General features: G+C 47.8%; 1 protein-coding gene across 1 annotated transcript in view; it reads right to left on the minus strand.

Annotated features, from left to right (window-relative positions):
- Window positions 1-24,626, minus strand: part of ADAM19 (ADAM metallopeptidase domain 19) — a 29,817-nt gene extending 5,191 nt beyond the window's left edge. The window contains exons 1-17 of the mRNA XM_050713681.1: window positions 24,566-24,626; window positions 24,210-24,295; window positions 21,799-21,869; window positions 12,661-12,739; window positions 11,693-11,769; window positions 9,405-9,597; window positions 8,885-8,950; window positions 7,495-7,566; window positions 6,478-6,644; window positions 5,270-5,354; window positions 4,898-5,037; window positions 3,751-3,928; window positions 2,975-3,064; window positions 2,015-2,210; window positions 1,625-1,733; window positions 928-1,132; window positions 337-417 (exon numbers count right to left, since the gene is read on the minus strand). Of these exons, the coding sequence (XP_050569638.1) occupies window positions 337-417; window positions 928-1,132; window positions 1,625-1,733; window positions 2,015-2,210; window positions 2,975-3,064; window positions 3,751-3,928; window positions 4,898-5,037; window positions 5,270-5,354; window positions 6,478-6,644; window positions 7,495-7,566; window positions 8,885-8,950; window positions 9,405-9,597; window positions 11,693-11,769; window positions 12,661-12,739; window positions 21,799-21,869; window positions 24,210-24,295; window positions 24,566-24,626 (1,956 nt within the window). The remainder of the gene's footprint in view (window positions 1-336; window positions 418-927; window positions 1,133-1,624; window positions 1,734-2,014; window positions 2,211-2,974; window positions 3,065-3,750; window positions 3,929-4,897; window positions 5,038-5,269; window positions 5,355-6,477; window positions 6,645-7,494; window positions 7,567-8,884; window positions 8,951-9,404; window positions 9,598-11,692; window positions 11,770-12,660; window positions 12,740-21,798; window positions 21,870-24,209; window positions 24,296-24,565) is intronic.
- Between the last annotated feature and the right edge of the window lie 3,097 nt (window positions 24,627-27,723).

A 27,723-nucleotide genomic window follows, 5' to 3' on the forward strand; every position in this document is an offset into this window, starting at 1 on the left:
AACATTAGCAAAAGCTTTAAAATATTCCCACCACCCTTTTCTTTCCATCCCCTGGGGGAACAACAGAGCAGAGCTTCGGATAAACTGTTCTAAACATGAGTTTTTACTTTTTCCCTTAGTAAGCCTGATCTTTTTGGATTCAGCCTAAACTGGGCCCAGATGATTAAAGCAGAAAGTACATCAAACATGGCATGAAGGTGCAAACTAATAATTAGGAAGCAGAAGTCCAGAGCAAACCTAAGTGTGGTGTCAGAACTGAGCCAAACAACAATGCACAGATGAATGGCAGCCCATCCTGCTTCAGCCTGAAACGGAGACAAAAAGGAAGATACCTACTCCATTGCCGTGGCACTTCTTGCTACAGCTTTCAGACTCAAAGATGGTGGATGTGTTCTGGCAGCGCCCCTCAAAGCAAACCTGCAGAGAAAGAATCCCAAAAGTTCAATGCAAGCCCTTCTGGTTGCATACCACATGACTGCCTCACGTTCGTTTGTGATTTGCAGGCTCCCAGACACCCTGGGACACAAATAATACCACAGGCAGAACAACAGGCCATGAAGTTAGCTTTCCCAAGCAAACATTTCATCACTGTCCTAAATCCCAGCTAGCACACATCGGAGAGAGGAGTGGGAGCTCAGAAGTAGATATGTTGGCCATATCCATGTGGCAACTCTGTGGAGGAGCTCTCGGGTGTCTCACCTCAGCAAATTAGTAACCCCCATATTTTGCATTGGCCCAGTCTTCATCTGGCAAAGACTTAAGGTATGGTCTTTGGTGTGCCTTCTTCCACTACTCAGAAACATCTAAGAAATTAATTTCTAACAAACATAATAATCCCCTAAAAAGACATTAGACATCAGAAATGAATGCCTTAAAACCACAAAGCCTTGAACCTCCCCACACCATTACAGGCAGGACTGTACCTACATGATGGCTCCCACATTTTGTTCCTGTCAACACCAAGCCAGGGTCCAGCATCTCCTTGTCTTCTTTCTCAGATCTGTACACGTAGGTCCCTCGGCACTTCACCTGCATCCTCTGCAGGGAGATGGTTGTGTCTATGGCTACGGCATTGGACTGCAGGGGTTTGGAAGCATAGCTCTGGCACTGGATCTTCCCACATTTAGCATCTCTGATTTCAAAGGAAAGGCTAAATGATTATTTCTGGCTTTTTGAATGTTTCATAGGCTTCAGCTCTACACGTAAGTTCAAGCAGCAGTGTTGAGGAATGGCTCAATGACAAAAGAGCAAGCACCAGTGTTTGATGGGTACTGATAGTATCACTTCACTGTCCCCATGGTAGGCCAGCCTCAGAAAAAATCACAGAGAAAACTGAGAAGCCTTTGTCTCGGTAGTATGTTAGAAAACTACATTTCAGCTTACAGGATTGAAAATCCCCTGTTCCTGTGCTTCGAAAAAATACCAACTGGATGTTTTAAATGCAAAAGACAGAAAATGGTAAACTTAATGCTTCAGTCATAAGGACTCTAAGTCCTACCAGGAAGCAACTGGTTTCCCAGGGATGTGAGAGGAACTGAAACCAAAGCATGGCTCAATTTAGTCTACTGGCCCATAAATTTGTAATATATGAAAAGATCTTCTCCAGCCAGTAACTGTTCTCTACCTTCTCTCGCACTTCCTGTAGTTGCCGTAGATGTCCTTCCCACAGTTCCCGTAGACGTCTCCGGCAGCATTAACGTTCTCAAAACAAGCATCTGGTGCTGGCCTTGCTCCTGCATGGGAGAAACTCATGTGGCTGGTCTCTGTGGAGCCTGGCAGCCCACCTCACCCTATGCCAACCACCCAGTTGTCCTTTTTCTGTCATGGTTTGAGCATGGGAAATTTTTGCCGCCTCCTCCAAGCAAGCAAGGCAGGAGAGAAGGTTCCTCAGGCTTTGTCACTGATAACATATACGCAAGGTACTACTGCCTTACACAGGGTGAATAACAGCAGGATACTACATAATATTGCCAGCTCAAAGGAAAATACGTTTCACTGCAAGTAGTGTCCTTACCAGGCCCCCACAGCTGCAAGCACTGGTCTTCATACGTGAGGCACATGCCACTGTAGCAATACGCCCTTCCTCCTTCGCAAGAAGCCCCATCAATTTGGTAAGAGTTGGGGGGACAAAATGGTGACTGGCCAGTGCAGTATTCTGGGAGGTCACACAGTCCTGACCGTTCCCTGCAGAGAGTTCCCGGAGACATCAGCTAAAGAGGTACAAAGGGAAAAAATGGAATTATGGTTTGGCTCCTTGCTGGTTTCGTGTTTGCACAATGTCTCTAATGCAGGTAAGAAAAGAAAAAACCTTCATCCTTTCATCCACCTTGTGCTAGGTTTTCTGAGGTCAGCAGTGATCCAAATGACTCTGTAACTTCATTAGCTGTGTAGAATCAAATTGGTGACTGGATCTCTTCCCTCCGTGAGGATGAGATCACGCACAGAAAATAAGGCTGCCAGATCTCAAGGGAATGATGCTCCATCTCTCTGTACCCAAGGGTGGGATCTGATACACCTAAATTTCTGATTTCTGACAGATGCTTGTGTAATCTGTTCTCCAACCCCCCCATTTGGGAAGTCTGTTTCAGTATTTGCCTGTCATTTCTGCTGGTGACATTTTCCTCATGTGTAACTTACATCTCCCTTGCCCTGAGTTTACCATGGATGCAGAGGAAGGACATACACAATTATACCTAGGAGGTTTATTTAAGTTTCTTTTGAAGGGAGTTAGAGTCCAGACGGATTCCTGGAAAATTATTTTTCCCATGTTCAGGATAGGTCACTACAAGCATGGAGTTCACATGCAAGCATAAAAATGAGCCGAAGAGAAAAATTTGCCTGTGTTCATTTTGGAGAGGATTTGGAGACGGACTCTATATTTGGCTGTGTTTGCTCCCATTTCCCCTCTGTTTCACCTTCATGTACCTACCACTGTTATTCTCTCTCCTCTTTTAGAAAAACCCAGAAAGCTCACCTTGCACTGATGACAGCAGCTGCCGTGGGCACATTCGGCACCCAGCTTCAGGGAGCAGTTGTTGGCATTGCAGCAGGGGTTATCGCATTCCTGGAAGATGGCAAGATGCAGCACAGTTTACAAGGCAGATGTTCAAGACAAGAATGGTGTCAGAGCATTGAAGTGTGAGGGTGAGAAGATGAATTATATTCAGTGTCAGCCTTTCTTCCGCAACATGCTCGTGAAACCCAGCATTTGCTGGTTTACACTACTGCATAATCATATCCTCTGTTGAACGGACTGGGTATGATAGGCTATGCTCATTACCTCTGGTGAGTCTGGGCTGCTAGCTTCAGCTCCCTTTTGGCTTACTAGTCAAAGTCTGGGTTTGGAGAAGCAAGATGCAATTCTAAGAGAAGCCTCATCCTTATCAAAAATGGAGCTGTAGTTAAATTGCACTTAAAGATGCATGAAAATGCGATGTGTAGGAAGATTTATTTATTTTTTTTTTAATGAAGCTTTCATCGGCTCTGTTTTATCATGGATTGCACCATCCCTGAGTTCTGGGATGCATCGTACTGCGCGCTGTAAATTTAGTTAGATACTTTGATATCTATATGATATGATACTTTTCAACCTTGATAACATTGCATACACATTTACATATAGGACAGGTATGCATATCTCCTGCACAGAGAAAAGCTGCTAACATATCACGTAACTGTATTTACCAAGCATGTAATAAAATCATTGTGTCCCAGCTAAGCCCCAAATGGTTGGATCTGAACAACTGTTACCTCCACCTCTCCACAGTCACACTCCTCCCCCTCTTCCAAGTAGCCGTTTCCACATTTCTTCCCTCCATACATATTTTTGGTGTCTGGCATGTTGGAGAGGCACATCCCTCCACCAGACTGCAGATACTTCTCCAGCTCTTTCCTGTTGCACTGGTTGAATACCCTGGGGAATGGGTGCCTGAATGTAGAAAAACATCATGACAGATCAAAGCAAGTGTTCAGAGCACCAAAAACAAGCACATGCCAATGTCTACCTGCATGTGTTCACTGCTCATCTGAACATTTTCCATATTTGGAGGAAATATGTCACATAAAAGAAGGTATTCAGTGGAGACAATTCTGTTAAAAACTGCTGAACCCCAAAGGGGAAGTGCTTGAGGAAACAGGGAATGTGGCTTTAGGTGAATGTGTTCCACTGTCGTTTTTACGTGACTGAAATATGAAAGCTGTTGTCGTTCCTCATCCAAAATGAGCTTTAGAATCCTGGTGGTTTCCAGAGTCATTCTCACTTCCCTTTTCTCTAGAAGCCAGTTATTCTTTCCCTTTCAAACACTGGTTTTCAGTGGCTCACCGAACCCAAGCCATATTCCGGAGACAGCAAGCAACAGATCTGTTTTCATATCTCCTTAGTTGGAAACATAATCCAATCACTGTGCCTTTTAATAAAATCAGTTACCAGTTCTTTCCTGAAGTAACACTTTTTCCTCTCTTCACCACATTATAACACTTTATCTTTTCTGGGAGATGCTTTAGAAACCCTGTCAACTCTTTATGCATTTCATGTGCAACACAGCAATGAAACCACCATAAAAGTCTACGTGCCAAGGTGACACACCATGACATGTTCTGGTCACCCCTCATTTCTTTGTGCTTGCTGTCAATAGCCACACAGTTCAGGTTTTGGAGAAGGATGCATGTGTGTGCACTGAACTTGCTTTGGAGTGATGGATCTCTTGGCAGGACACAGGGGGAAGCACAAACTCAGAGATGAAGGCCTGAGACAGTCTCTCAGGACAAAATATAGGAAAACTTGACTTTATAACGGTGAAGAACATCAAGCAACAGACCCAGCTTCATTCTGGATTTCTAGCTCTTCCTCCCCCCAGACCGCTGCATTTACCAGTGAGACCCTGTAAGCCGGACTCACCCAGTTGCAGAAGCCATGATGCAGCCTCCATCCTCCGCACGGGTAGTACAGCAGCCAGCTGAATCGTGATTCATGCCAAAGTTGTGTCCCATCTCATGGGCAATGGTAGCAGCAACACCGATGGCATTATCAGAGTGGTCCTGTGCAAGGTCAAAGAGGCAAGTCAGCATTTCACCTGTGCCTGTCCCATGCACCTCGGGGTCATTTCTCAATGCTACTTGTAGAAAACATCTGCTGAAGGTATTCCTGCCTGTGAGCAGGTGAGCTAGAGGCCTTCAGAGGAAATATTTTATTCCTGGGCTTCAGGAGGCACCTGTTGCACGTATTCACTGCTAGCAAGAAACATCATGTTAGGCATGAACAATGACTTACCATGTTTACTCCTCCTGACTGGAAATCAGAGCACATGGACATCACGGGAGCCAAGCCTACTGTGGTACCTTGGAAGGGCACACCCCTAAAATCAACCCAGAAAGAGCATGAAATGGCACTGAGGCATCCTGCAGTCCCAAGATTTGTACATGTACTGTGTCTGAATACATTTTCTTTAGTAATATCTTCAGGTACAAAACATTAGACCAGAGGTACAAAGCCTTAGGACCTAAATTTCTTGGACTGTTCCTTTATTTTATGGACCAGCCAATCTTATTTTTCATAATGGTCTAGTGCCAAAAAGTGTCCTCTGCTGAGCTTTGCAGCAAGTACAGAAAAGACTGTTTCTGGATCCTTAATTGGGTACTGATTGTGAATACTTCATTTACCCTAAGACTACTGTTTGCTGGTTTGGGATTCAGGGACATGACAGAGAGCTCAGTGACACCCCTGTGGTGCAGCCCCGCTAGGCTCCTGCCTGGCAAGATGGAAGTCTGCACAGGCCCTGCCAGTGTCTGACGCAGGAGCGTCATTTTTATTTATTTTATTACCGTGCAGGACATCACCGCATCAAGAAGAAATACAGAAATGTTAAAGGGAAAAAAAAAAAAAAAAAAAAAAAGGAGGAGCGGTATTGTATCTCTGCATTTTGCTCTGCATCACAGCATCCTTCTTTGAATTTGCTGGTCAATGAATTACCATGGGAGAGGCAAGAAGGTCTAAGACTTCCTGCAGATTTTTATTCTAATGACTTCTGCATTGCTGGCCATAGTTACTGGCCCTAATGAGATCAGCAGGATGAGTCACAGATCATCAACTCCCAGCACCACGGCTGCTGTGTCTCAGCAGGGTGAGCTAGGAACGAATGCCTTCTGCAAAGGGCTTAGCTCCCCTTCACAGGTCTCGCTTATGGCTCAGATTTTCTTGAAACGGCACATGTAGCTGTGACAGATCATGTGCAGCTGCTTGTGATATGCACATAAAAAGCTGATGCACACTTTGATGCACGTGCATTGAGATTGCTGCATAGCCGGAGACCTGCACCTTTCCTAAATTCACTGCTCTGGGTGCCATAGCTTAATGCTGGTGGAGCAGCCACTATATAAATCTGCCTCGCTGAATCTTAGAACAATATAATCTTAGGTATTGATTTCCCACCCACGCAACCCACTTTGTGAAACGGGTTATTTCAGAAGAAATAAACCTACGTGATTAGTTGGGCATTATCGTATTTTCTGTACACCCGCTCCTTGCTACTCCAGGCCAGGAAGGACTTCAGGGTGGAGTAGGGATTCTCAGTTACATCGCATTTGTTCCCATGAGTCCAGATCTCCAGCCCCACCAAGGCAATACGGATATTCAGGGACCTGTAAAACTGACAGATACAGGAGGGAAAAGAGAGGACAAAATGAGCACCACTAATTTATTTTATTTCCTTTTAAACCTTGTGTATAAACACTGATCAATGCTACTACAGAAACACATGATCAGAGATGATGTTCTCTCGGGAAATGCACTGTAACTCAGCACCATGTCTCTGCAAAATGAAATGTGTGCCACCCGCAAGGCTAAACTGGGTTGGACTAGAGATGCTAAACATTCATTTTCTTAATGAATGACAGAGATATCATCTAGGAAAAAAAAAAAAGAAAGAAACAAAGACTGAAGACTGACATCATGTTCATCTTTAGATATGTCAAAATTCCTCAAAAAGGAAGGAAATAATCTGCTGCCCACGTCAAGCACAAACAGAACAAGTCTTCCTGGGCAGGGGTGGGCGGGGAGCAGTGGAAGGAGTTTAAGGAGAGAAGGGGAGTAGAAAGGGAGTAGATCTGAAAAGCTGTGATGTTAACTTCAACAGCACTGCGTACCACTGCAAAGATGACCTCTGAAGGCCAAGATTTTTGTCAAGATTTCTACAATTTGAAGTGAATACCTTAGTCCCTTGTCAAAAAGCAGTATTTAGGTGTTAATACAGAGATGTATTAAAATAAAGAGATGCTCCTGCTGGCTCCATGTTAAGGAAAGGAGACTCCCCCACCACATCCCCAGCGTCCAACAACAGAACCACATGGAAAACAGTCTCCACTCTCCAAGTCACTGGGGAGAACTAGCAAAACATTTCTCTCTCTCTCCCAAGAAGATAGCCTTCCTCTGCCACAATCAGTTCTCATAATTGGCAATCTGAGCTTTGTCTTCCTCAGTTCATGCACACCTGATCTCACCTTATCGACGTAATTAGCTGCCTCCACTAGTTTAAGCCTTGTTGCTTCGATGTTGAAGTGATGCTTCTGAAACTGAATAAAATGAACATGTCAGGCAGCATGAAGAGAACTAGAAAGAGATGAAACATGTTAAAACATGTCACATTATTTTGAGAATTGGAAGGTAACTACCAGATGATGCCCAAATCCTTCCTTCACTGTACATCTCCCTATAAACCCACCTGTACATGCAAATTCAGAATTCATCCCTGGCATCCCACTGCAGGGATGTTTTTTCCAGTGGTGGCAGGAACTGAGCGGAGCAACCCAAAGTCATCAAAAATAATTAACATTTTTTAGGTAGAATACATGGTAACATCCAGGAAGAACTAATTTGCCTATTTAAGCTACACGGTAATTAATGATTTAATTTTAGCGAACAGTGCTTGATTCAAGGAATTAATGTTGCAAAATATTTAGATTTTTATTAAGCAGACTGCAAAAGCTGGGACTTTTCTCCTATCAAGGGAAGCAATAGAGTAAGGGCAGTTCACAGCTATACTGCGAGGGTGCCTACCCCAGCTTGTCTAATGAAATGGTCAACAGCATGTGGCAGTTCCTGGGTATAACGTGTTTTCCCATACTTTCCCTGGCATCCTGCTGCCTTATAGAGGAGACTGAAATGGCTTCTGCCTCTCTGGTTTTGTTCAGAATAAATTATAGCCCAGAGCAGTACGTGGCTTTCACTACTGGAGTTTCATGTTGTAAATTATGAATAGGATCAGCCCGACTCCTGTCTGTGCTGGAGATTAAATGATCAACGAAACACTGCGCAGTTTGCACTGTCAGTAAGTACATCTGGCATGCAGTCCAGGCTGGGCACAGGGGAGGGATTGCTGGCTTCAATGGGTCTCTTCCAGCCCTATTCTATCACCTGGAGCCTTTGAAACACCTATTTCTATCTCTGCCAAGAGCTCAAAGCAGAGGGTAATCTTAGTTATCTTCTCTAGAGATGAAATACAGATGCACATCACTGCTAGACACCCCCAGGTGACCCAAGGCTGAAGGCAGTCTCTCCCATCCTTAACCAGGGGCAGCAAAGGGGCTCCCAAATGCCCATGAAGATATGGGAGCATTCAGCTCTGGATCACTAGTACCTCGGGAGGCAAAAACTGACCCCCAACCCTTGTCCCAGTCATAACCTGCTGGGCAACAGTGGCTGATGGTGGCAGCAGAGGGGACAGCAGTGACAGAGACTCAGTTCTCCCCAGCTGCAGGCTGCAGGATATTTGGGATGGCAAAGGGAAGCCTGTCTGCTCCAGCTGTGGAACCCGTCCGCAGCAATGCTGCAGGCGGGATGCTCGCCCCATGCCCAGTGCTCAGCTGGTGTAAAACCCATCCCTTTTCTCACCTCCGCGTAATCAGCCACAAGCAGCAGCTCCACGTACTTCATAGTCTGCAGAGTCTCCCGCCTCACCTACAGCAGTGGCAACAAAGGTTATTTCCCCAATATCCCCCAGGAAACCCTTTGCAAAACATATATATGGGCTATTTTTCACCGTTAGTTTTTCACTGGCCATTCACCCCACCCCATCAGGGACCTCGAGATGTGATTGATTTAGAGCAACCAACATCACAGGTCAGTTATAGCACGCGTTGATATGTGTGTTCTCAGCCCATCCCAGTTTGTTCATACTGCCTGCACAAATCCACGCAGGAACAGCAACAGCCTGGATTTGTCACCGTGCTCCCAGCACTCACTGAGTTCCCTGCCGGAACCACTATTTGGCAACCAGCTTGCTACGAAGTTCAGATATTCTCTCCCATTTCCCTTTCCAAACTGTGCTCCTGCAGAGCAGCAGGCTCCGCAGGCTGGGAGCCAGGGGGAAATCTGGAGCATCACACAGGGACCCGGTCAGAGCCCTCCTCACCCTGAGGTGGGGTGTTTTCACCCCAGCTGTGAAGTCCCTGAGCCAGCCTTCAGCTGTGACCACGCTGTCCCGGTGGCCGCAGGCTCCTCTCTGCAGCCTCAGGTTACCCAACCTGTAGATAAAGTGCTGGTCTGGGCTGCCAGGGACAGGCTCCACGATGTAGCTGGAGTTGCTGCTCAACACGATGAGTCCTCTGTTGGAGCAGGAACCAGAGAGACAGAAAACTAGTTATTACGGCAGGAAACTGAGCCAAATCCTTCCTCTATTGCTGCGCTCCCAGCTGCCTTGGGGAGGCATTTATCCCTACCAGGCTGGGCAGCTCATTCAAAAGAAGGATGGGAATATTTTGAGTTCAGAAGGGGGAATTCCTGAGCTTGCATATATTAAAAGCTGTTAAAATGGGCTCTGACAATCAGTTGAGGGGCTATAGGAGCATGTGCTGCTGCAACAAGAACTGATTTTATTTATGTATTTATTTAAATACAGCTTTTCCTTTAGTGGCAGTGGAAGTTTTTCAGCTGATCAGAGAAATCTGTCTGCAACAGAACTGGCCTAAAAAAAATGTGAAGGTTTTGTTTTGTTTTTTGTCAATGGGAAAAAACAGTTCATTTTTGCATCCTTTTTTTTTGCAGATTTTGTCTCCTTTCATTTCCCTATCTCACAGTCTCATTGTAGGGAAGAAAAAGAAAAAAAAAAACAAACACCAATGTGGACAAGTAATGGGTGCTACCATAACCCAGATATTTTCCCATTTTGTTCCATCTCCTGAGAAGACCTATAACAATTTTTAATTAAGAATTTGTTTTTTACTTTTTTCTTCCTTTTTTTTTTTTTTCCTCTCACATCAAGTGCCATTTTGGCCACAACCAGGGTCTGTCCCCCAAAAGCCCCACGCCCCACCTCCTCAGGACCGCTCTCTCCAGCTTCCCGTCCCACCCAGTGCAGCATCCCTTTGAAAAGAAAACCTGCTTCACACTGAAGAGAGCAAGCGCCTGACAAAAGAGGTCATAAAAGGGGCAATAAATAATACATGTGACTGCAAAGTGCTTTCCTTGTGAACCAGGATCACATTCAAAGCACTTTCCTAGAGGCACATCTTATAAGCCTTTTTTTTCCATCCCATGACTACTTATGGGAGCAAGTGCAGCCACACAGCTTTAAGGAGAGCAGGGAGCTGTTGTTATGCTTTGTCCCACTTTTCCTCCAGTTCTTCCCAAAAAGCCTAAGCCATCAATCAGCTCAGAGCTTCCCTGAGTTCCCAATAATACTCGTGGAGCCCAGCAGCGTCTTAAGCTGGGATGGTCACCTTCTCCTCCAGAGCCTCTGGTTACAGCTGCCTTCAGGTTCAGGGCCTTATCTTGCCTTCTCTCCTCTCCACAGGGCAGCCCCCAAGCAGAGGCTCCATGAGCATATGCAAAAAACCCTGCAATGGCCCAGTTGGCTTTCTGGTATGAAACACTCGGGGCATCAAACACCCTCAGAAGATGGACTGAGGGGTGCAGGAGCTGTTACGTGCGCCCCCAGACATCTGTCTCCTCCAGCTAGAAGGGGACGAGGCAGGCTGGCAGAAGCAGAGCACACCTGTGACTACTTTTGGATGGCTTACTGCAAACCACAGGTGGCCGCACCGCCCTGTTTATTTCCCTGGGCTCTTTGGCCTGCTGTACATCCACTTAAGATTTCTGGGGTTTGCTTTGGCAAGGGCTGCTTCCTGGCTGGGCCAGGTCCCATCAGCCCAGCTCCCAATTACTTCTTGAGAGCAGATGACCACTAATATCAATAAAGCGCACATGGTATTTTGGAAACAAACTCAGAGCTGGTGTAAATGAACACATACAGACTGTCTTTTTCTGCCAGAGACTCCATTACTACCAAAGCCAAGGTATTAAAGGCGGAACACACAACCCCTGCACCACCCAGGGAGAAAGCAGGGAGCGAGGCGAGGAAGCAGAGCTGACAATACTGGGGGAAGTTTGGACCTGAAGTCTGCCCCAAAACACAAAAACTGGCCGGTTGGGAGAGACTGGGAGAAGGGGCTGGATTTGGTATTAGCACAAGAGCATTGGGCTGGGATGCGGTGAGTCCTGTCCCTGTCTCTGTGAGGGACACAGCCCTGGGTCACCACTGGGAGAGGCCTCTTGCTCCAGAGGACGCCTGAGCTAAAGACATTTCCCCTGACGTGCTCCCTTTAATGCCCAGAGCTCGCTGCTGGGTGGCATTTGATAACAGGCCCGCCTGCCCGGACAGACCCTGAGGCGCGCCGCATGGCGCCGACCCCTGGCACTTACCGCAGGCCCCTGCACGCGCTGAGCGCCACGCTGGAGTGCTCTCTGCCCTGCACTGTCCCATGGTAAAAGCAGTGCTCCTGCAAGGCAGAGGGCAGCAGGGTTGGCAATCCGCTTCGGGGATGGACACGCGCTATGTTTAGGTATCGCTGAGTCCCATTTGAGTCCCAATACTCCACTAATTGCTCTATTTCCGCTGCATGTGGTGCCTGTCTCCATTACATCCCCAAGGATGCAACTCGGATGGCCTCAGCATGAAGCAGACGTGGAGCTGACTGTAAGGGAGCTGCCTGTCGATTGCAGCTGGCCCCGGGTCAGGCCCTGGAGGACGTGCCTGGGAGGGTGACGCCATGGGCAGCGGGGAAGTCCCCGCCTGGGGGCTCCGGGAGAGACAAAGGCAGCCTCTGGCAGGGACAAGGAGGCTTTGGGGTAGAAACGCCAACATACCCATCCCAGCCCTTCCCCTCGCCCCGGGGCAGCACCAGTAAAGATGATCTCATGGGGATTTTATCTCTTATTTTTTACATCGCGACCAATGTGCATCTTTGTGTCTCTGCAGCGGTCAGCCAGCCAAGGGCAGTGTGAGAGCAGTAATTCATGGGGGACTTAGCTGAAGAGCAGCCAGCTCACTTAGGCTGGTTTTCCCAAGGGCTGCAAACATCCCCAGCACGGGGTGGCAGAATTAAAAGCAAGAGGGTGAGCAGTGGGAGGAATGGACGATTCTCCAGCACTCAGAGGTTAGGGAGCAATGCTGCTGGCTGACCTCGGCAGATAACAGAGCTCAGGCAAAAACAGGAAGGTGTTTTCACCATTGTTTGGTGATGGAGATGCTTTCTCGCTGGAAAACCCCAGGCCAGAAAGCCAGACTGCCCTCCCCTTCAGCTTCCAGCTGTGGGGAGCCTGGCCTGGAAGAAAGGCTCTGGAGGATGATGCTCCCCTGCTGCTCCCTGCACGCTGGGGTCTGCACTCACCGTGTGGCTCAGGGGCACGGTCTGAGCTTGTCCCGTCCGGTTGTAATGAGTCTCGGTGTAGCCTGGTGCAAAGAGGTTTCTGCAGATATTGGGGGAAAAAAAGGGGCAGGGGAGGAAGACAGTAGGAGATTTCTTTAGACCTGGATTTATTTTCCTACTTGTGCCAGAACATTTGCCTGACCTCACCACATCCAGCCACATGCAGCCCTCCCAGGAGTTCTGCACTTCTCATGTGGAGCACACCCACTTCCGAAGGGATGTGGCAAGCCATCTTCCTAAGTGCTCTTGCAAGCCATTTATTAAATTAAATTAAAACAATAAAGGAAAGGCTGTCCCTCGGTTCAATCAGGTGCTGAAATGCATTTCTAATAGCCTCAAGTGAGCAAGTTTTTATGTGAAGACTTAAAAAAATGAATAAAATTAAATAAAATATCATCCTCCTCCCTTAATGGGTGAAAGTCTCTGTGCAGAATCTCCTTTCTGCTGCGAAGTTCTGCCCCAGATATACTGGAAGGAGACTGAGCACACTGAAGGCCAGCTCAGGACATATCTTGGCACTGGAGCATGGGTGCGAGTTCACAGCTCAAATCCAGACTCTCCAGTGCTCAGATCTGAGTGCAATTATAAACCAATCTGCATCTGCATTTCAACCTCTGACCAGCAGTCGATTCACATCTTTGTTCTAGAAAACTGCTGATTCCCCAATTTGAATTTGATCATGCCATCCTCATATAGACAATATTCTCCCTGTCTTTAACCCAGGATCAGGCCAAAAGTCTATAAAAGGCGCTCCTGTGCACTGAATAGTAAGTGTTTTGACTTGGTTCCAGAGGAAACAGCCTTCCCCTTTTTTTAAACATCTGCATTTACTAAACAGTGATGTAAAAAAGTACAGTAAGTCAAAATCTGGGCCAAACCAAGAAGGTCACATCCTGTGTCCATCTCAGCCACAGTATAACACAGCTTTAAACTTTTTTTTTTTTTTAAACAATGGTCTCATTTCCAAAAAATTGGATCCTAGAACGTGCCCGGTCAATCCAGCACACTCGCACAGCAGCCTCGTGCTGCTGTCCCCCCCGGAGGCACCACCCGTGCTGCAGCACGAGGATGCTGCGTGCCCCGGGCAGCGCGACACCTGCAGCACCCAGCTGCAGCTTGGCCCCTCTGCATCGCTGCTTCAGGCACCACATGAAGGAAAGGAGAAAAAGGTTTTCTTTTTTTGTATGGTTTCTTCAGGCTGGGTAAACACGACCTGACAGATCAGTCTGTACGAGAAGCAAAATTGAAGATTTTTTTCCCTTCTTTTTTTTTTTTTTTTTTATACGTGGCAATCAGGTCTAATGTGCCTTCAAAGCCTCTGTTTCAATAACGGACTGTGTGTTTGTGATATCAACTGATTAAATTAGTCCTGAGCCTCCGGAAAGAAGCGCCACCTCTTATCAGAGTGTATGAAAGTATGAAAGTGCTTCCCCATCCCGCATCCAAAGGGCAGGACACCTGAACAAGTAACGATGCCTTAGTGTCAACCAAACCCCTGTGCCACTGCTTTACTTGATAGCATTTGATGTCAGGAATACAACAGCTTTTATCTCCACTTTCAGAGTTCACTGTAGCCTAGAAAAGCTCATTTTGTTTCCTTCTGATGTGCTAATTCCCATCACTAGATCTTGTCAGTGATCCAGAAGGCTCAATTGCTGTTTTCCAGCTATCTCTGATCTGCAAGCCGAAGATAAGCCCAGAAGCGCCATCCCACAAAAAAATAACTCCCTTCAGCTCCCTGACTGCAGTAGCTTGCTCAGCATGAGGCTGCAAGAAACAAATGTTTAATCAACAGATTGCATTAACTGGCAGGAAATTGCCTTGAGCAATGTGCTCTGGCAGGTATCTGGTCTCTGTAAGAGACTGTCATCTCGAGAGGAGACATGAAACCGATGTGAATCTGCCTGGTGCTACTGCAGCTAGAATTAGACACCAGCCCATAGATTTCCAGTAGCTGAGGCTTGCACAGCCTACTTTTTCATTCCCAAACAAGCACGCCTGTGTTTTCCTCCTGCTCTCTTATTCTTGGAAAGCATGCACTATGAATAGCTAGTTTTTTCTCTCCTTCAGCGCCATAAAACTGCCCAGCGCTTTGACTCTTGGTGCCCACGACTCATCTGCCCCTCCAGCTCCCACCCAGCCCCACGGCTGAGCCCAGCACACCAGGTTTTTTGGGCAGAGGATGATGGCACCATGCACGCACTGTGTGCACTTCTCTTCCTACCACCAGACAGAGAGGTCGGGGGGGGGGGGGGGGGGGGGGGGAATGATGCTGCTGAGCGGTCTGCCTGCGTGGTTAGATATTTGTGCAGCTGCTGAGCAGTGCCATCTGATGACTTTCAATTCCCTCTCCACCAGCAGACTCCTGTGCTACATCGTAGGTTTCCCACGCAAGACCCAGCTTCTTATTCTGAGCTGAAACAGCCTTGTTTTGAAGGTCTTCCCCCGCTGTAGCACAGGGGAGCCCTGGGGATATTGCAGCACTGCTGAGCAGAGCTATCACAGAGCATTGCACGGTGTGTGGTGGGGAGGGCAGTGAGGAAAGAGGAAAAACAACAGGACATCTTGCAATACTCTCAAGGGGCTACCGCACTTCACAGCCTGTGAAAGTTCATTCCCAGCCCAGCTCACTTCCTCAGCTAGCATCAAGTTTACCACCAAAGTGTAAACAAACAGAAGAGAAACCTTCTTCACAGCTCCAAGTGCACCAGTCATCAGCCCATCAGTTCTTCTTCTCCACGTGTTGTTGGATAAACAGAAGAGACCAGCGAGACACCAGTACCCCCAAAGCCTTAGTAGTAGCCTTTGTCTGCCATCATTTCAGGACAGTGCCACTGCCAGGCTCCCAGGGAGCTTGGCCCTGCAAACGCTGTGGGACCCGACTCACTGCTTCTGTAGGAGCACAATGCTTATGCCCTTGATGGAGGAGGAGAGCACAGAAAAATACAGCATGATTTGATCCTTTCTTTCCTGTTACATTATATAGCCCCACGGCCATCTCTGCAACAGCTTTAGATGAAGGTGCAAATGCTCGTAAGGTTTGGATGTGAAAATAACATCACGTAAAGGCTTCAGAGAGCCACACAGCTGACAGACTGCTAGCACAGCATCTTCATAAAAGGCAGCATGGGGCTGGTCATTAGAGGGGTTATCAGCAGAAAGAATGAAGTCAGAGTAAAAATGGTTTTTGGATGGGAGGGCTCTCCTTTGCTAAGCCCTGATCACAGCTGCAGCTGTGTGGGGCTGTTTGAGCACTCGGGGTGCCCTCGAGGAGCCCGCACACCTTCCCAACAGCAATCAGCTTTCGGCAAGATCTGTCGCTCCCCCAGATCCAGCTCGGGCTGCACCCACTGGGTGGAAGAGCCAGCCCTTGGCAGGCCCTGCTCTGCAGAAAGCCTCGGGACCCAGCTTCAATGCAAGCAAGGAAGCCAAATGAAGCACGAGTGGCTCAGTGCCATAACGTACAGATGGCTTGAGCCTGTTTCTGCCGATGACCGGCGTGGAGCAGACTTGGCCCTGCTACAGGCTGTCAATGATATCATTGTTGGAAACAAAGCCCCGCTCTCCACGCTGCCGCACAGAGCTGGCAGGCCGGGGCAGCGCCTCTCCGCCTTGCCACATCAAGACGCGGTCACGCTCTTTGCACGCCAGTCGACGGCATTCGGCGGCAGAGGGCATGGGTGTGAACCCAGGTTTCTCAGCAGGCAGCTGCCCCCAGGGGGGACACCCCAGGGCTCCCCAAAACAGCAGGAGGAAAGCTGGGGCTGTTCTCCCACAGCCGTGATTGTGTGAGGGAGTGCGCGTTGCCCAGCTGCTCTGGAGAGCCTCACCCGCGCTCTCCTGGCAAAGGGGAGCAGTTGTGTCTGCCTGTGAAACATCACTTGCTAGCAGAAGCCTCGGAGGAGCTCAGAGCCCTCCCCATCACAAGGGGAGCCATGGGAGGCGTGTGTTTTCCCCAGCCAGAAATCACCCACAGACACTGGCAGCACCCCACCGGCACACTGCTGCGCTCACCCGTGGGAGCGAGAAGGGTTTTTTGTTGTTGTTGTTGTGTTTTTTTTTTTTATCATTCAGTCCCACCTGCAACTTTGTTTGGGTTTGTTTTACAGAGGGGCTGGTCTGCATGGACAGCTGCAACTTTTAAAATACCCGTATCTAGGAGACGAACATATTTTTTGTCCCACCCCACCACCACCCCCAAAAAAAAAAAAAAGTCCACAAGCCTCTTGTGAGAAACATCTACTCCTCATTTTTAAGTCTTGGGACCAAGAAAAGCGAAGCCTGCAGTCTCTGACATTTCTTTCCCTGTCCCTTTCCTCAAATTACAATAAATCTGTCCGGCCTGGCTGCCAGCATCTCGGGGTGGAGGGAACTGGTTCTCCCAAGAAAGTTTTGACATCAGATTTCCATCTACGATTTGTGGTCCCTCTCTGCTGCCTTTCAGCAGGATCCAAGTAGGGTAAGAAGGGGAATTTGACTCCTCACTTCCCAGACCCTTAAACATTCCCCAAAGTCAGAATTTATGATGAGAACCTGAGGTGACCCCATCCCAGACACCACTAAAATGGCACCCCTGACAATGCAAGCAGGCGGCCCTGCTCTCTGTATCCACCCCTAGTGGGAAATCAGGGATTTCACCTCTCTGCAAGTCTCCGGCCAAAATCCAGCACTTCATTAAATCACTGAAATCCAAAGTTTTTTTTTCTTGGTGCCGATGAGTCTCATCCAGACAAAGCTTAGAGCTCTTAAGCTCCCTCCCTCAAGAGCCTTTGCTGATGTATCTGAGTTTGTTGTGCAAACTGCAGCAGTTGGAAAGGAAGAAACAGTTTCCCAGCTCTTGAGGTGGGACTAAACTACCTTTCTCAAGGTCTTGGAAAACATCACAGCCTAGGTATTCTCCATCCCCTTATGATCTACATCTGTGACACTCACCATGTAAATCACGTTACAGGACCCAAGCAAAATTTGTCACATAACCCTCCAGCTCACCAATGGGAACCATAAAACTTGCCTTGAGAGGAAAAAGGAAATAAAATAAATGGGAAATTAGCTGATAATGAGTCAGGGAGCAAAAGATTTAAAGGGTTCCATTTCCTCCTCTCTTCCTCCCTGCCCCACGCAGAAATCACCAAATGTCCCAGGGGAACCAGGAGGCTGAAAAGCAGTTATGGCTTTCCAGCTCCCACCCCTGTTTTTCTGATGACTTCGAGAGACAGCAGAGCAGGATAAACTTGATTTCCCTCCTTTATGTAACCCTTAACCCCCCATGCAGGAAGTCTATTAGACACTGATAGTGTGCAGCTCATCAGTGGAATAATCTCAGATATCCTTCCTGCTTGGGGGTGGGCAGCAACCTCCCCTCTTCCTCATTCAGCTGGGAGAAGAGGCACTGGAAATGAGAAAAAGCAGGAAACTGTGACACACAAGTGACATACAGATCTGTTATTGGACTGCTGAGAGCATCAAATAGGGCTGGAGTGATTGTCAGCTACCTGGATGGGGCCAGAAGGGCTTGGACGTGATACTGCTCCTTATCAGATCCAGCTGACCCAAAATAACCATCTGGATCGCTCCCAAGCTCAGGTCAGATGGGCTTTGGACTTTTTGTGCTGTCCTCAGGCAACTGCTGCACATCTCTACCAGCCCTCACCCCTGCCACCAGCATCCCCTGCGATCACGGGTCGTGTGGGAGAGCAGCAGCAAGAACACAACTCAAGTACCCAGCCAAAACACACAGCCATGTCCCACAGCTCCCGTGGGATCCACCGCAGGCAGGGACACCCCTGGGGAAGGTGACTTCTCAGGGAACACCCACTGCCCTTCATAGCAAGTCATCCTTCCCCATGTCTGCTCTTCCCCACGGGAGATACGAAGAGGAGGAGGACAGGGAAAGTCTTGTAGATATTTCTCCTGCATTCAGGTGAGAAAAATTCCAGATAGGTTTCTGCTGTGCAAATATCAACTCCCCCCTTCTCTAGAAAGAAAGGGCTCACACCAGGCAGCTCTGCCACATATTCAGACCATCCCAGCATCCCCTCCACACTTGGCTCAAAGCTGCTTTTTATTAAAAAATGTGAATGCCTTTAAAATAGTCTCTTCTGATCCAAGATTTTCAACTCAGATTCTTCCGTTCCTAAGCCCCAGCCAAATTTAGAACTGTTTTATAGGCATCTCTCCATATATTTGTTGTTTGTGCAGCTTTGAGCTTTCCAATCCTGCAGCTGCACGACATGGTTTTGGGTCATTAAAACAAGCCTAAGTCATTTGGGGGATATACTTTTGTCCTTACTCAGAAATGTTACATGATGTTGTGACCTCTGCTTGGAACCGTGGTGTGGTTCCGCCTTTGTATTAAATGCCTGAACAGGAAATAATGCAATATCATGTTAACAACTAATGCAATAATTGTATTAGATATATGAAGCCCAAACTCAGATGATGCACTGAGTCTTTCAAAATACAGAATTGTGCACAGTTCTGAAGAAATATATACAATAACATTTCACCTCTGGATGAACACCATGTCCTTCTCATATAGGATATGAAATTACAGACTTCATGTGAACATTTCTTCCATATACTCAAAGCAGCTTGTTTCATTCAAAGCTAGGTTATCCCTACCAAATCCATACAGATGATTGTATTTCCCCCACCCTTTTCCAAAGTTTTCCAAAGCAAGCCCATATCTTCATCACCTTCATCTCTCTTTATGGGCTGGTGAGCAGGTGGACATGTAACAAGGTTGCCTAACCCACCAGATTCCCAGAGCTTCTCTATACTGGATCAGTGAAATGACCCAGACCTCTAGGGCTCATTTGAATCCAAAAAGCCCCAAGCACCTTCCTTGCTGTTTTGACACCCACTGCCAAGGGAACTCAAAGCAGAGCAGCTAGCCCTTCAGGTGGCTCCAAAGGGACACTTCCAAATGGGGAACCAACACCTTCTCTCACGTTGCCTGGGTGCCTGACAAACCCCCCAGAGAAGAAGCCCCAATCTGTCGCCACTCAGCACCCCAAGCCTCAGCTGTGTTGAGCTGCTGGACACGGGGAGCTACCCCAGGCTGGGCTCCGCACGCTGTAGCAAGGAGAAGCAGTTTTCCTCCCCTTCTCGTACAAGCGTTCTGTGGATGCTGTTGTTATCAGGGCTCCCATGCACTTCATGCTCTTCTGGCTGCCTCATCATTTCTCTCTCAGTCTGAGAGTCTCTAAACTGCTTTTGCACCTCTGCAAGTCTGAGAAGCGGTGGCTCTCCAGAGCCTCTCCTGATCACATTCACAGACTTGCACTTTGGGATGGTGCCATCACCTCTCCTGCATGAGGACTTGAGGCCTGGCAAGTCTCCCATATGAAGTGCTGTTATCAATAAATCACTTGCATTTTCCACAAAATAAAATAAAATAAAACCAAAAACTCCAAGCCACTCGCCGTATTTCAGCAGTCCTTGTAAGGGGATTTACCCTGCAGTGGAACTGTGTGCACACCAGCCTGTGTGTATACATCTCAATGAATGAAAATACATTTCAGGAAATAAGCACAATAGAAGCCCTCTATTATTATCATGGTGTTTACCAACACCAGCAACGTGTTTGCCTGCGCTGGAAATAGCACGGCTCCGCTCCCACGAGGCACCTGGAGTTAGGTCACCACACTCCACACAGACTGGTTCTGCAAGGCTCCTTGCTTCTGCCTGGAGTGAATTCGCTTCTGCATGGGTATTGCTGAATATTTTAGACCTGACTGCCCTTTCACTGGGAAGACCACCCCCAGCAGCTCCAGCACATCACCTCCAGGTCCAGCTCAGAGACCATCCCTGATGAAACTGCCATCAGCACCAGCTATTTTTCCTGCGTTAGACTGGACCAAGTTGGCAGAGCTCATGCTGCCTGGTCTCTTCTATCCCTTCTCTATTTTCCCAGCTGAGAGACGCCAAAACACAGAATTTATGGCTGGTTCTGTTTAGCTCCACACAGGCGCAGGACTGACTGAGAGATGTGTCCAGGTTTTGCTGCTCCGAACCCCCCAGCAGTTTCTGTAGTCTATTACAGAAAGCACCTCGTAGAATGTATGCTCCTCTCATCAGCCATCAGGCTTCAGTCTCTACTGCGCACATTGCCAAAAAAAATCTGGTTTTCCTCCAAGTCACCCCAAATATTATTTAGATTTATGCACTGCCATCAGAACTAATAAGATCTTCTGACATTTCGCCCTTTCAGGGGAGAAGCTGAGCCCTGAGCTCTGTGATCGGCATGTCCATACAATACGTTTGAAATACTGCCAGAGTTACTATTCCAAGGCTATTATTCCCTCTACTGGTTCTAGCCGACATACATTTGGTAGTGTTTCCATAGATAAATCTTCAGACCAATTTAAAAATAAGACACCAACAGTGCAAGTGTACTGCTTGGCAAAAGAATCTTATTGCAGCTAAATTTCCAGCTGCTTTTTTACCACTGGAAGCTAATCCACGCACTGGGCAAAGCCTGTGGAGCAAGCCTCAAGCCAAGAATCTTTCTACCTCCCTCTGTCTCCTGCAGTTTCAGCTGAATTCAATACACATCATGCCCTATGCTATCACACGGCATTGCTGGATCATGCCTGAGAAGAGGCTGCATTTCAGTTAATGCAAAAGCATTTTTTCAGTCTATTTTAGCATGAAGGTCACTAATGGAATAGAAACTGTCAGATCATTTCTCCTAGGAACCAGGGAGCAGCATCTCTTCTGATCACAGCAAATGAAATCCTCATTACTGTCACACTGACTCTAAAGCAGGGAGCCATTTGGTAAATAGCGAGCTTTGTATCAGCAACATTTTCTGGTTAAAGTAAGAATTATGATGCAAAAACAGCTTTGCAGGCTGCAGGCCAGGTCACTACCTGCTTTTTGCTGACAAAGCTCTGTTGCAGTCAGGGCTGCCTGGCTGATTAACATCAGTGGGTCTCAGACCTGGAATAACCTTGAAATCCCGAAAAGGACTTCCTCATCCTGTCTTTATCAAAACCCTGTTAAGTCAGTGGAGGTTTTCCTGTTGACTTCACTGTAATCCTTATACATTATTTTAGTGAGCACACAGGTCAGAATGCAACGCTCAAGCACACTTACCCATTTTTCTCTAACTCCAAGACGAGCTCCTGGCCTTCTGCCTCTATCTTAACTTCGGCTCGGAATGGATGCTGCGTGCAAAAGAGACAGTGCCTGTTACTCAGAAATCATCATCACTGCAAACATATCCACACACAGCAGGTGCAGAGGTGCAGCTCCAGGGGTGCACTGAGCCCCTCTGTGTGTGCACCACGGTCAGGACCATGTGATGGGACACCCCAACTCGCCCCAGAGGTTTACACGTCAAATAGAGGAGCTAGTTAACCAAAGCTTCCTTTGTTGCCACAGCAGAAAAAGGCATTTTTAGAAGCCTATTTCAGCACAAGAGGAATCATGCCTCTTTCAGAGATTTTCACAAAATTCCTTTACTCCCAGAAAATGTCAGTAAGATGCAGGCTACAGGATCCCTTAGACATCTTCAGGCCCTCGCTGTTTCGGGGAAGGTATTTCACAGCTGCTCCCATATTAGTCCCAGGCTGCAGAGGGACTGGAAACCATGACAGCAGCTTTCTGGTGTGTTCAGGCACGCCAGCCACAGCCCTGGTTTGCAATCCGCATATAGCTCGGCTCCAAGTGAGGACACAGGACAGCTGGCTGTGTTAATGCTGCTATTAGTGTTAATGGAAAGGGTCCCAATTTCTTAGTACAATGGCCAATGTATGACAAAAATTACCATTGAAAAAAAATCATTCAAGGATAGAATACACTTTCGAGGGGCCCAACTAGATGGCCTCTGGAGATCTCTAGGGTTTTACCTCCCTCTCAAAGCAGAACCACTGGCTGAAGGCAGGTTTCTGGATCTGAGTGATTTCACATAAAGGAAATGGATGAATAAACTCCTCAGAAGAGAAATAACCCATCTGATAAAAGACTTCTCTATTCAGCTGAAACCACACCCCAAGAAGTCCTGAAAACTGGTGAGATATGATCAACGATATTATTTCCTTATTCAGTGGTAGTGGGGATTTTGCAGAAGAGACCAACTGAAAGCATGACTTATTTAATAGGATGCTCTGTTAAAAGGTTTGTCAGCCAGAGGCATGCTTGGGTGTCACTTCATGGATTCCAAATTCAATTACAAGCTCCTCTTAAATCAGCTCCTGCTTATATTTGGGGTTTTGTTCATCTGTCCTTTGTTTTTCAGGGCATTGTATCAGGCTCACACAGGTGATGCAGAAAAAGTAAATACATTCAATCCATACGACAATGGCTAATTCCAAGGGGCTGAGCTTTGGTTTACTGACTTACAGGTGCTCAGTATGACCCAGGACGGGTCTGTTGTTTTGCTAATGTGTAAGCAAGAGAGGCTGCCTTGCCCATAGCTAGGGCATCTAAGGGTCTCTATTACTGTAATTACTCAAAGGTTGTGCAAACATTGTTATTACTATTAATGCTTTCCCTTCTCCTTCAATAAATACACTACTTCAGAGTGCATTGATTGCCGTGTAACTGAAACATCCCAGCTGTACATAAGCTTTGCTAACACTCATTTGGGAGCCAACAGGAATTTGCCTGAAACAAACCAAGTGAGACCCCTGAGACACAGCAAATTTATGTAAGGGCAAATGCTGTCCAGATGTATTCATATTGCTATCAATAACAGACAGAAACAAAACTTCCAAGGCTGTGTTGCAAGAACATTTTTAAGAGAATTAAGAGCATGAGAAAGTCATTGTAGCTTTTTCTTATATAAAGTTTTGGAAATTCCCATTATATGGTGAGGACAAAGCCCAGAATAACAATGCTTATGGAGAGACACCATAATTTTTCTTTAGAATAATGCTGTAGCTTCCCTTTTCCTGGTTCACCATTTAAACATCACTTGGATTTTCCTTTCTCACTTCATTATGCAACTGATAACTTCTTGAGAGCAACAACACAGATGCTGGGAAATGGAACTGTGGTTTGCGGTTGATTTCAAATCTGGCATCCCAGGAGTTCCCAAAACGGCTGCAGACCACTGACATGCTGCTGAATTGTCATGTGTAAGAGGAGAGGAGCAAGCTCTGCACTGACACAAACGGTGCGCAAGGCACAGGCTGCCGGAGGAGCTGTGGATGCTCCATCCCTGGAGGTGCTCGAGGCCAGGTGGGATGAGGATGGGGATGGGGGCAACCTGGGCTGGAGGGAGGTGTCTCTGCTCATTTCAGGGGGCTGGAACTGGGCGGGCGTTAAGGTCCCTTCCTACCCAAGCCATCCTTTGATTCTCAGACCTGCACCTGAGCAGGGTGTGGGGCTTTGTGTTTGCAGCCACGCACCCCCCAACTGCTCTTCTGCTCCCCGCAGCCCCTCCACAGCTCAGCCGGCAGGACCAAAGCGGGGCTCGCCCTGCCCTCGGCGTTAGTCCCTCCCCCCCCCAACCCCCCGGGGGTGTCGGCAAAGCAGGCACAAGCCGGCTCTCAGCCACCCACCTTCTCGCCGCCGGGGCTCCTCGGCGCTTCCCAGCGCGGCACCACCACCACGGGCTGCGGCTCCGAGCCGGCGGCCACCTCTCCTCCTGGGGAAAAACGAGGCGAGCAGCTCACCAGCCCGGCCCCCGAGTCAAAAAACGAGAAATTGGGCCGGGGGGAGCCGGAGGAGACCCCCTCCATCCCATCCCATCCCACGCCATGCCATCCTCCCCATCCCATCCCACCCCACCCTATGCCATCCTCCCCATCCCATCCCACCCCACCCTATGCCATCCTCCCCATCCCACCCCACCCTCCCCAGGGCTCAGGCAGCAAGATGCACTTGTCCCCCCCCCCCGGTCCCCCCCCGCACTCACGGCGCGGTGGCCGCAGCAGCAGCGAGAGGGCGATGCCGCAGAGCAGCCCCCGGCCCCGCATGGCTCCGGGCAGGAGCGGCTCCGCCGCCGCCCCGCGTATAAAAGCTGCCGGCGCAGCTTTCCCCTCCCACCCCCGGCCCTACAGCCGGCCCTACAGCCCCCTGCCTTGGGGGTGGGGGTGCTGCCGGGTGTCTCCTCCTCCTCCTCCTCCTCCTCTTCCTCCAGCCCGGCTCGGGGATGCGTCTCAGGTACCGGGGGGGGGGGGAGCCCTGGGGTCCCCCGCCGCCAGGCGCTGTGCCAGCACATAAAGCTGTCGGTCCTCAAAAGAGAGGAGACCCGCTGGGTTAAGCAGGCAAATAGGTTTTAAGCTCCTGGAGGAGCTGTGCTCTGGCACTGTTGGCGTATTTATTGTATTTAGCGGTAACCCAGCCAGCCCCTTCGCGGCTGAACCCGTGTCCCCAGAGGCATCCTAAATACCTTCTATCCAGGGCAATGCATTGCCACTGGGCAGCTGAAGGGATGCAGGCTGTGATTTATGCTGGCCAGAAGCAAAATCAACTTCATTGCCTCCCTCCCCTTAAGGCAGATGGAGGGACTGGGGGTGAGGAAGGGCTTGGGAGCACCCACAGCTCCCGGCCCCTGTACTGCCCTTCAGGGATAGCCACTCACTAGTGTGAGGCTCCCAAAGGGGGGTCCCTGTCTTCTCCTGCACCCTTCAGGGCTGCCCCATGGGCTGTGCGCTCCATGCGCCATCTCTTTGGGATCTCAGCATTTCAGGGGCAGGAGCCCATTTCTAGGTGACATCAGCCCAGGCTGGGACACAGGGACAGGGACACTGGTGCGAAAGGTGCTGGCAGCCCCCAGCCCTGCCCCGAAGCAGAGCACAAGCAGGTTGACATCGCTTCTGCTGAGGGGAGCATCTGTGTAGGTGAGCCACCAGGAAAGCGGCATAAGAAATGGGGAGAAATTGCACCTGGCTATATTTCCAAGTGAATTGGTAAATCAGGCCAATAGGAAATTAATAATCCATTTAGAATAAAGGCTGGCCAGATAGCAGTAATGCTTTTGTCTCTTGTCCAGGGGTTTTCATATGCTCTTGAAACCACTGAGCTCTCTTTTATTGAAAGTCTCTGCTTTTTCCTGCAACTGTGCCCACAGGAAATGTGCCTGTTTCTGTCTGCAGACCCCATTTTGCTTTATGGCCATCCTACTTGGCCCCTCTCTCCCCTAGCACTTCACACGCTGAGCTGAGAAACCTCCTCCGTCTTGTGAAGGTGAGCATCCTCCCAGTATCGCCCTGGCAGAAGAAAGCTAGGACATCTTGGAGAGTGCTAGAGGGACTCACCAGGGTGCGTGGGCCATAAATGACCTTTTATCGGACCCACAGCCTGGTCACACATTGTCTTCACACAAATCAGGCCCTTTCTCAGAGCAAAAATCCAGGGACCAGATCAGCTCTTTCCTAAATATGTGGAGTATGTTGAACGTAATATTATGAATAAGTAAATACATAACCCAAATTTAGACAGCTATTCTGCTTTCATCCATGAAATTTCTCTCTACCCTAAGAAGAAAAAAGAAAAAAAAAAAAGAACCTTTGAAGAGGAACATATTTGCTTGCACTGAAAGATTGTCACAAATCTTACCAGTACAACAAATCTTCACAGGAACTACTCCACTTATTTCTCAAAAAGATCAGATCAAAAAAAAAATGCATAGAATGAAATAAAAGGAGCACTATTTGCATTATTTTAAAATGTTACAATACTTGGACCAGTAACTAGCTGTTGGTGATTTCTGTCATCATTCAAGTATCGTGAAAATAAAATACATGCAGTGTTTGCATTTGGTATATAGTGATATTTTTATCACTGGGTTTTAGTAATATGAGAATTGATATCTTAATTTATAATCACCAGAAACTCCCTCTATAAAAATATAACCACAGACTGTGCCGTTGCTATAAATAGTTTAATCTATATTTATATGATATATCACTTGCATTGCTCAGACATGGTTGCATGGAAAGATTCGGGATATTCTAGCCCTATTAACAGTGCTCAGAAGCTGTAACGCTACCTGCCTCTGGCACGGGATGACTCAGATCCTGCCCCGGACCATTTCTTCAAAAAGCTCTTGCTGAACTTAATGGGACATTTGCCTGATTCACAGAGCAAGATCAAGCTTTCGGTTATCTGGGAATTACAAAGGCTCAAGCTCATTTCCTCCAGAAACCTGACTTCCTGATTAAAAGTATCAGCTGGGAATTTGGAAGTCTGTTCCTTATCTCTGACATCCCTGTGATCAAGGCAAGGATATAGCTAATAGCTGCAGCCCGCATGCAGCACCCAGAGCAAGGGACCATGCGTGCAGTTGTTCAGTACCTTTGGAAATCGGGTGTTTCATTTTCCCCAGGTCAAAGCTGATGAGCATGCTTTTGCAGTGGGGTTTCTGCACTTACTCCACAGTTTAACACTATTATTGTTGGCTGGAAAGCAAAAGATGCTGATTCTCCCCTTATATCCATAGTAATTTAGGAGTAAATTAGGAGTTAACCACTTAGAAGGAAAGAGAGAGGTAGACCCACATTGGAGAGTGCCTGCTAAAGAAACAGATTTATGCAGAGAATGTCTTGGTCATGTATCAGACTGAAAGCTTAGTAACATTTCACTGGAACTCTCGATTCAGAAATGGGAAAAGCTGCTGAATGAACTGCTGTTGAAAGCCTTCTGCTGACACTGGAGGAAATGTTACCAAAAATCAAAGTCTCAGAAAGAGAAGATAGAAGACATTTTGTCCTGCCCAACATTTCAGACACTTGCACCAAAGAAAGAAATTTTATGACTTTGCCTGACTTGGGGGAAATGTGAAATCTTCTGTTTTTCAGAACATTTTTCCTCTTTCAGATCACTTGAAACGATCAAAGGAGGAAGACTGTGGATCTGTGACAGGAACTGGTGATTTAACAGCAAACGTCATTATTTCAGGCCTTAGCACTTGAGGACGTCTTTGGCAGCCCCAGAATCTTCTGTTTAGCTTTGCTTTTCCACCATGCCTGTAGGATAGTGGGAATACTTGGAAGAGCCTTAGAACAGCTGCCCTGCCAAAGAGGGAGAAGTGCTGTAAGATGATCAGGTACCAGGCAAGGGCTTGTCCCA

This window comes from Cygnus atratus, chromosome 14 (genome assembly GCF_013377495.2).
Source record: "Cygnus atratus isolate AKBS03 ecotype Queensland, Australia chromosome 14, CAtr_DNAZoo_HiC_assembly, whole genome shotgun sequence".
NCBI lineage: Eukaryota > Metazoa > Chordata > Aves > Anseriformes > Anatidae > Cygnus > Cygnus atratus.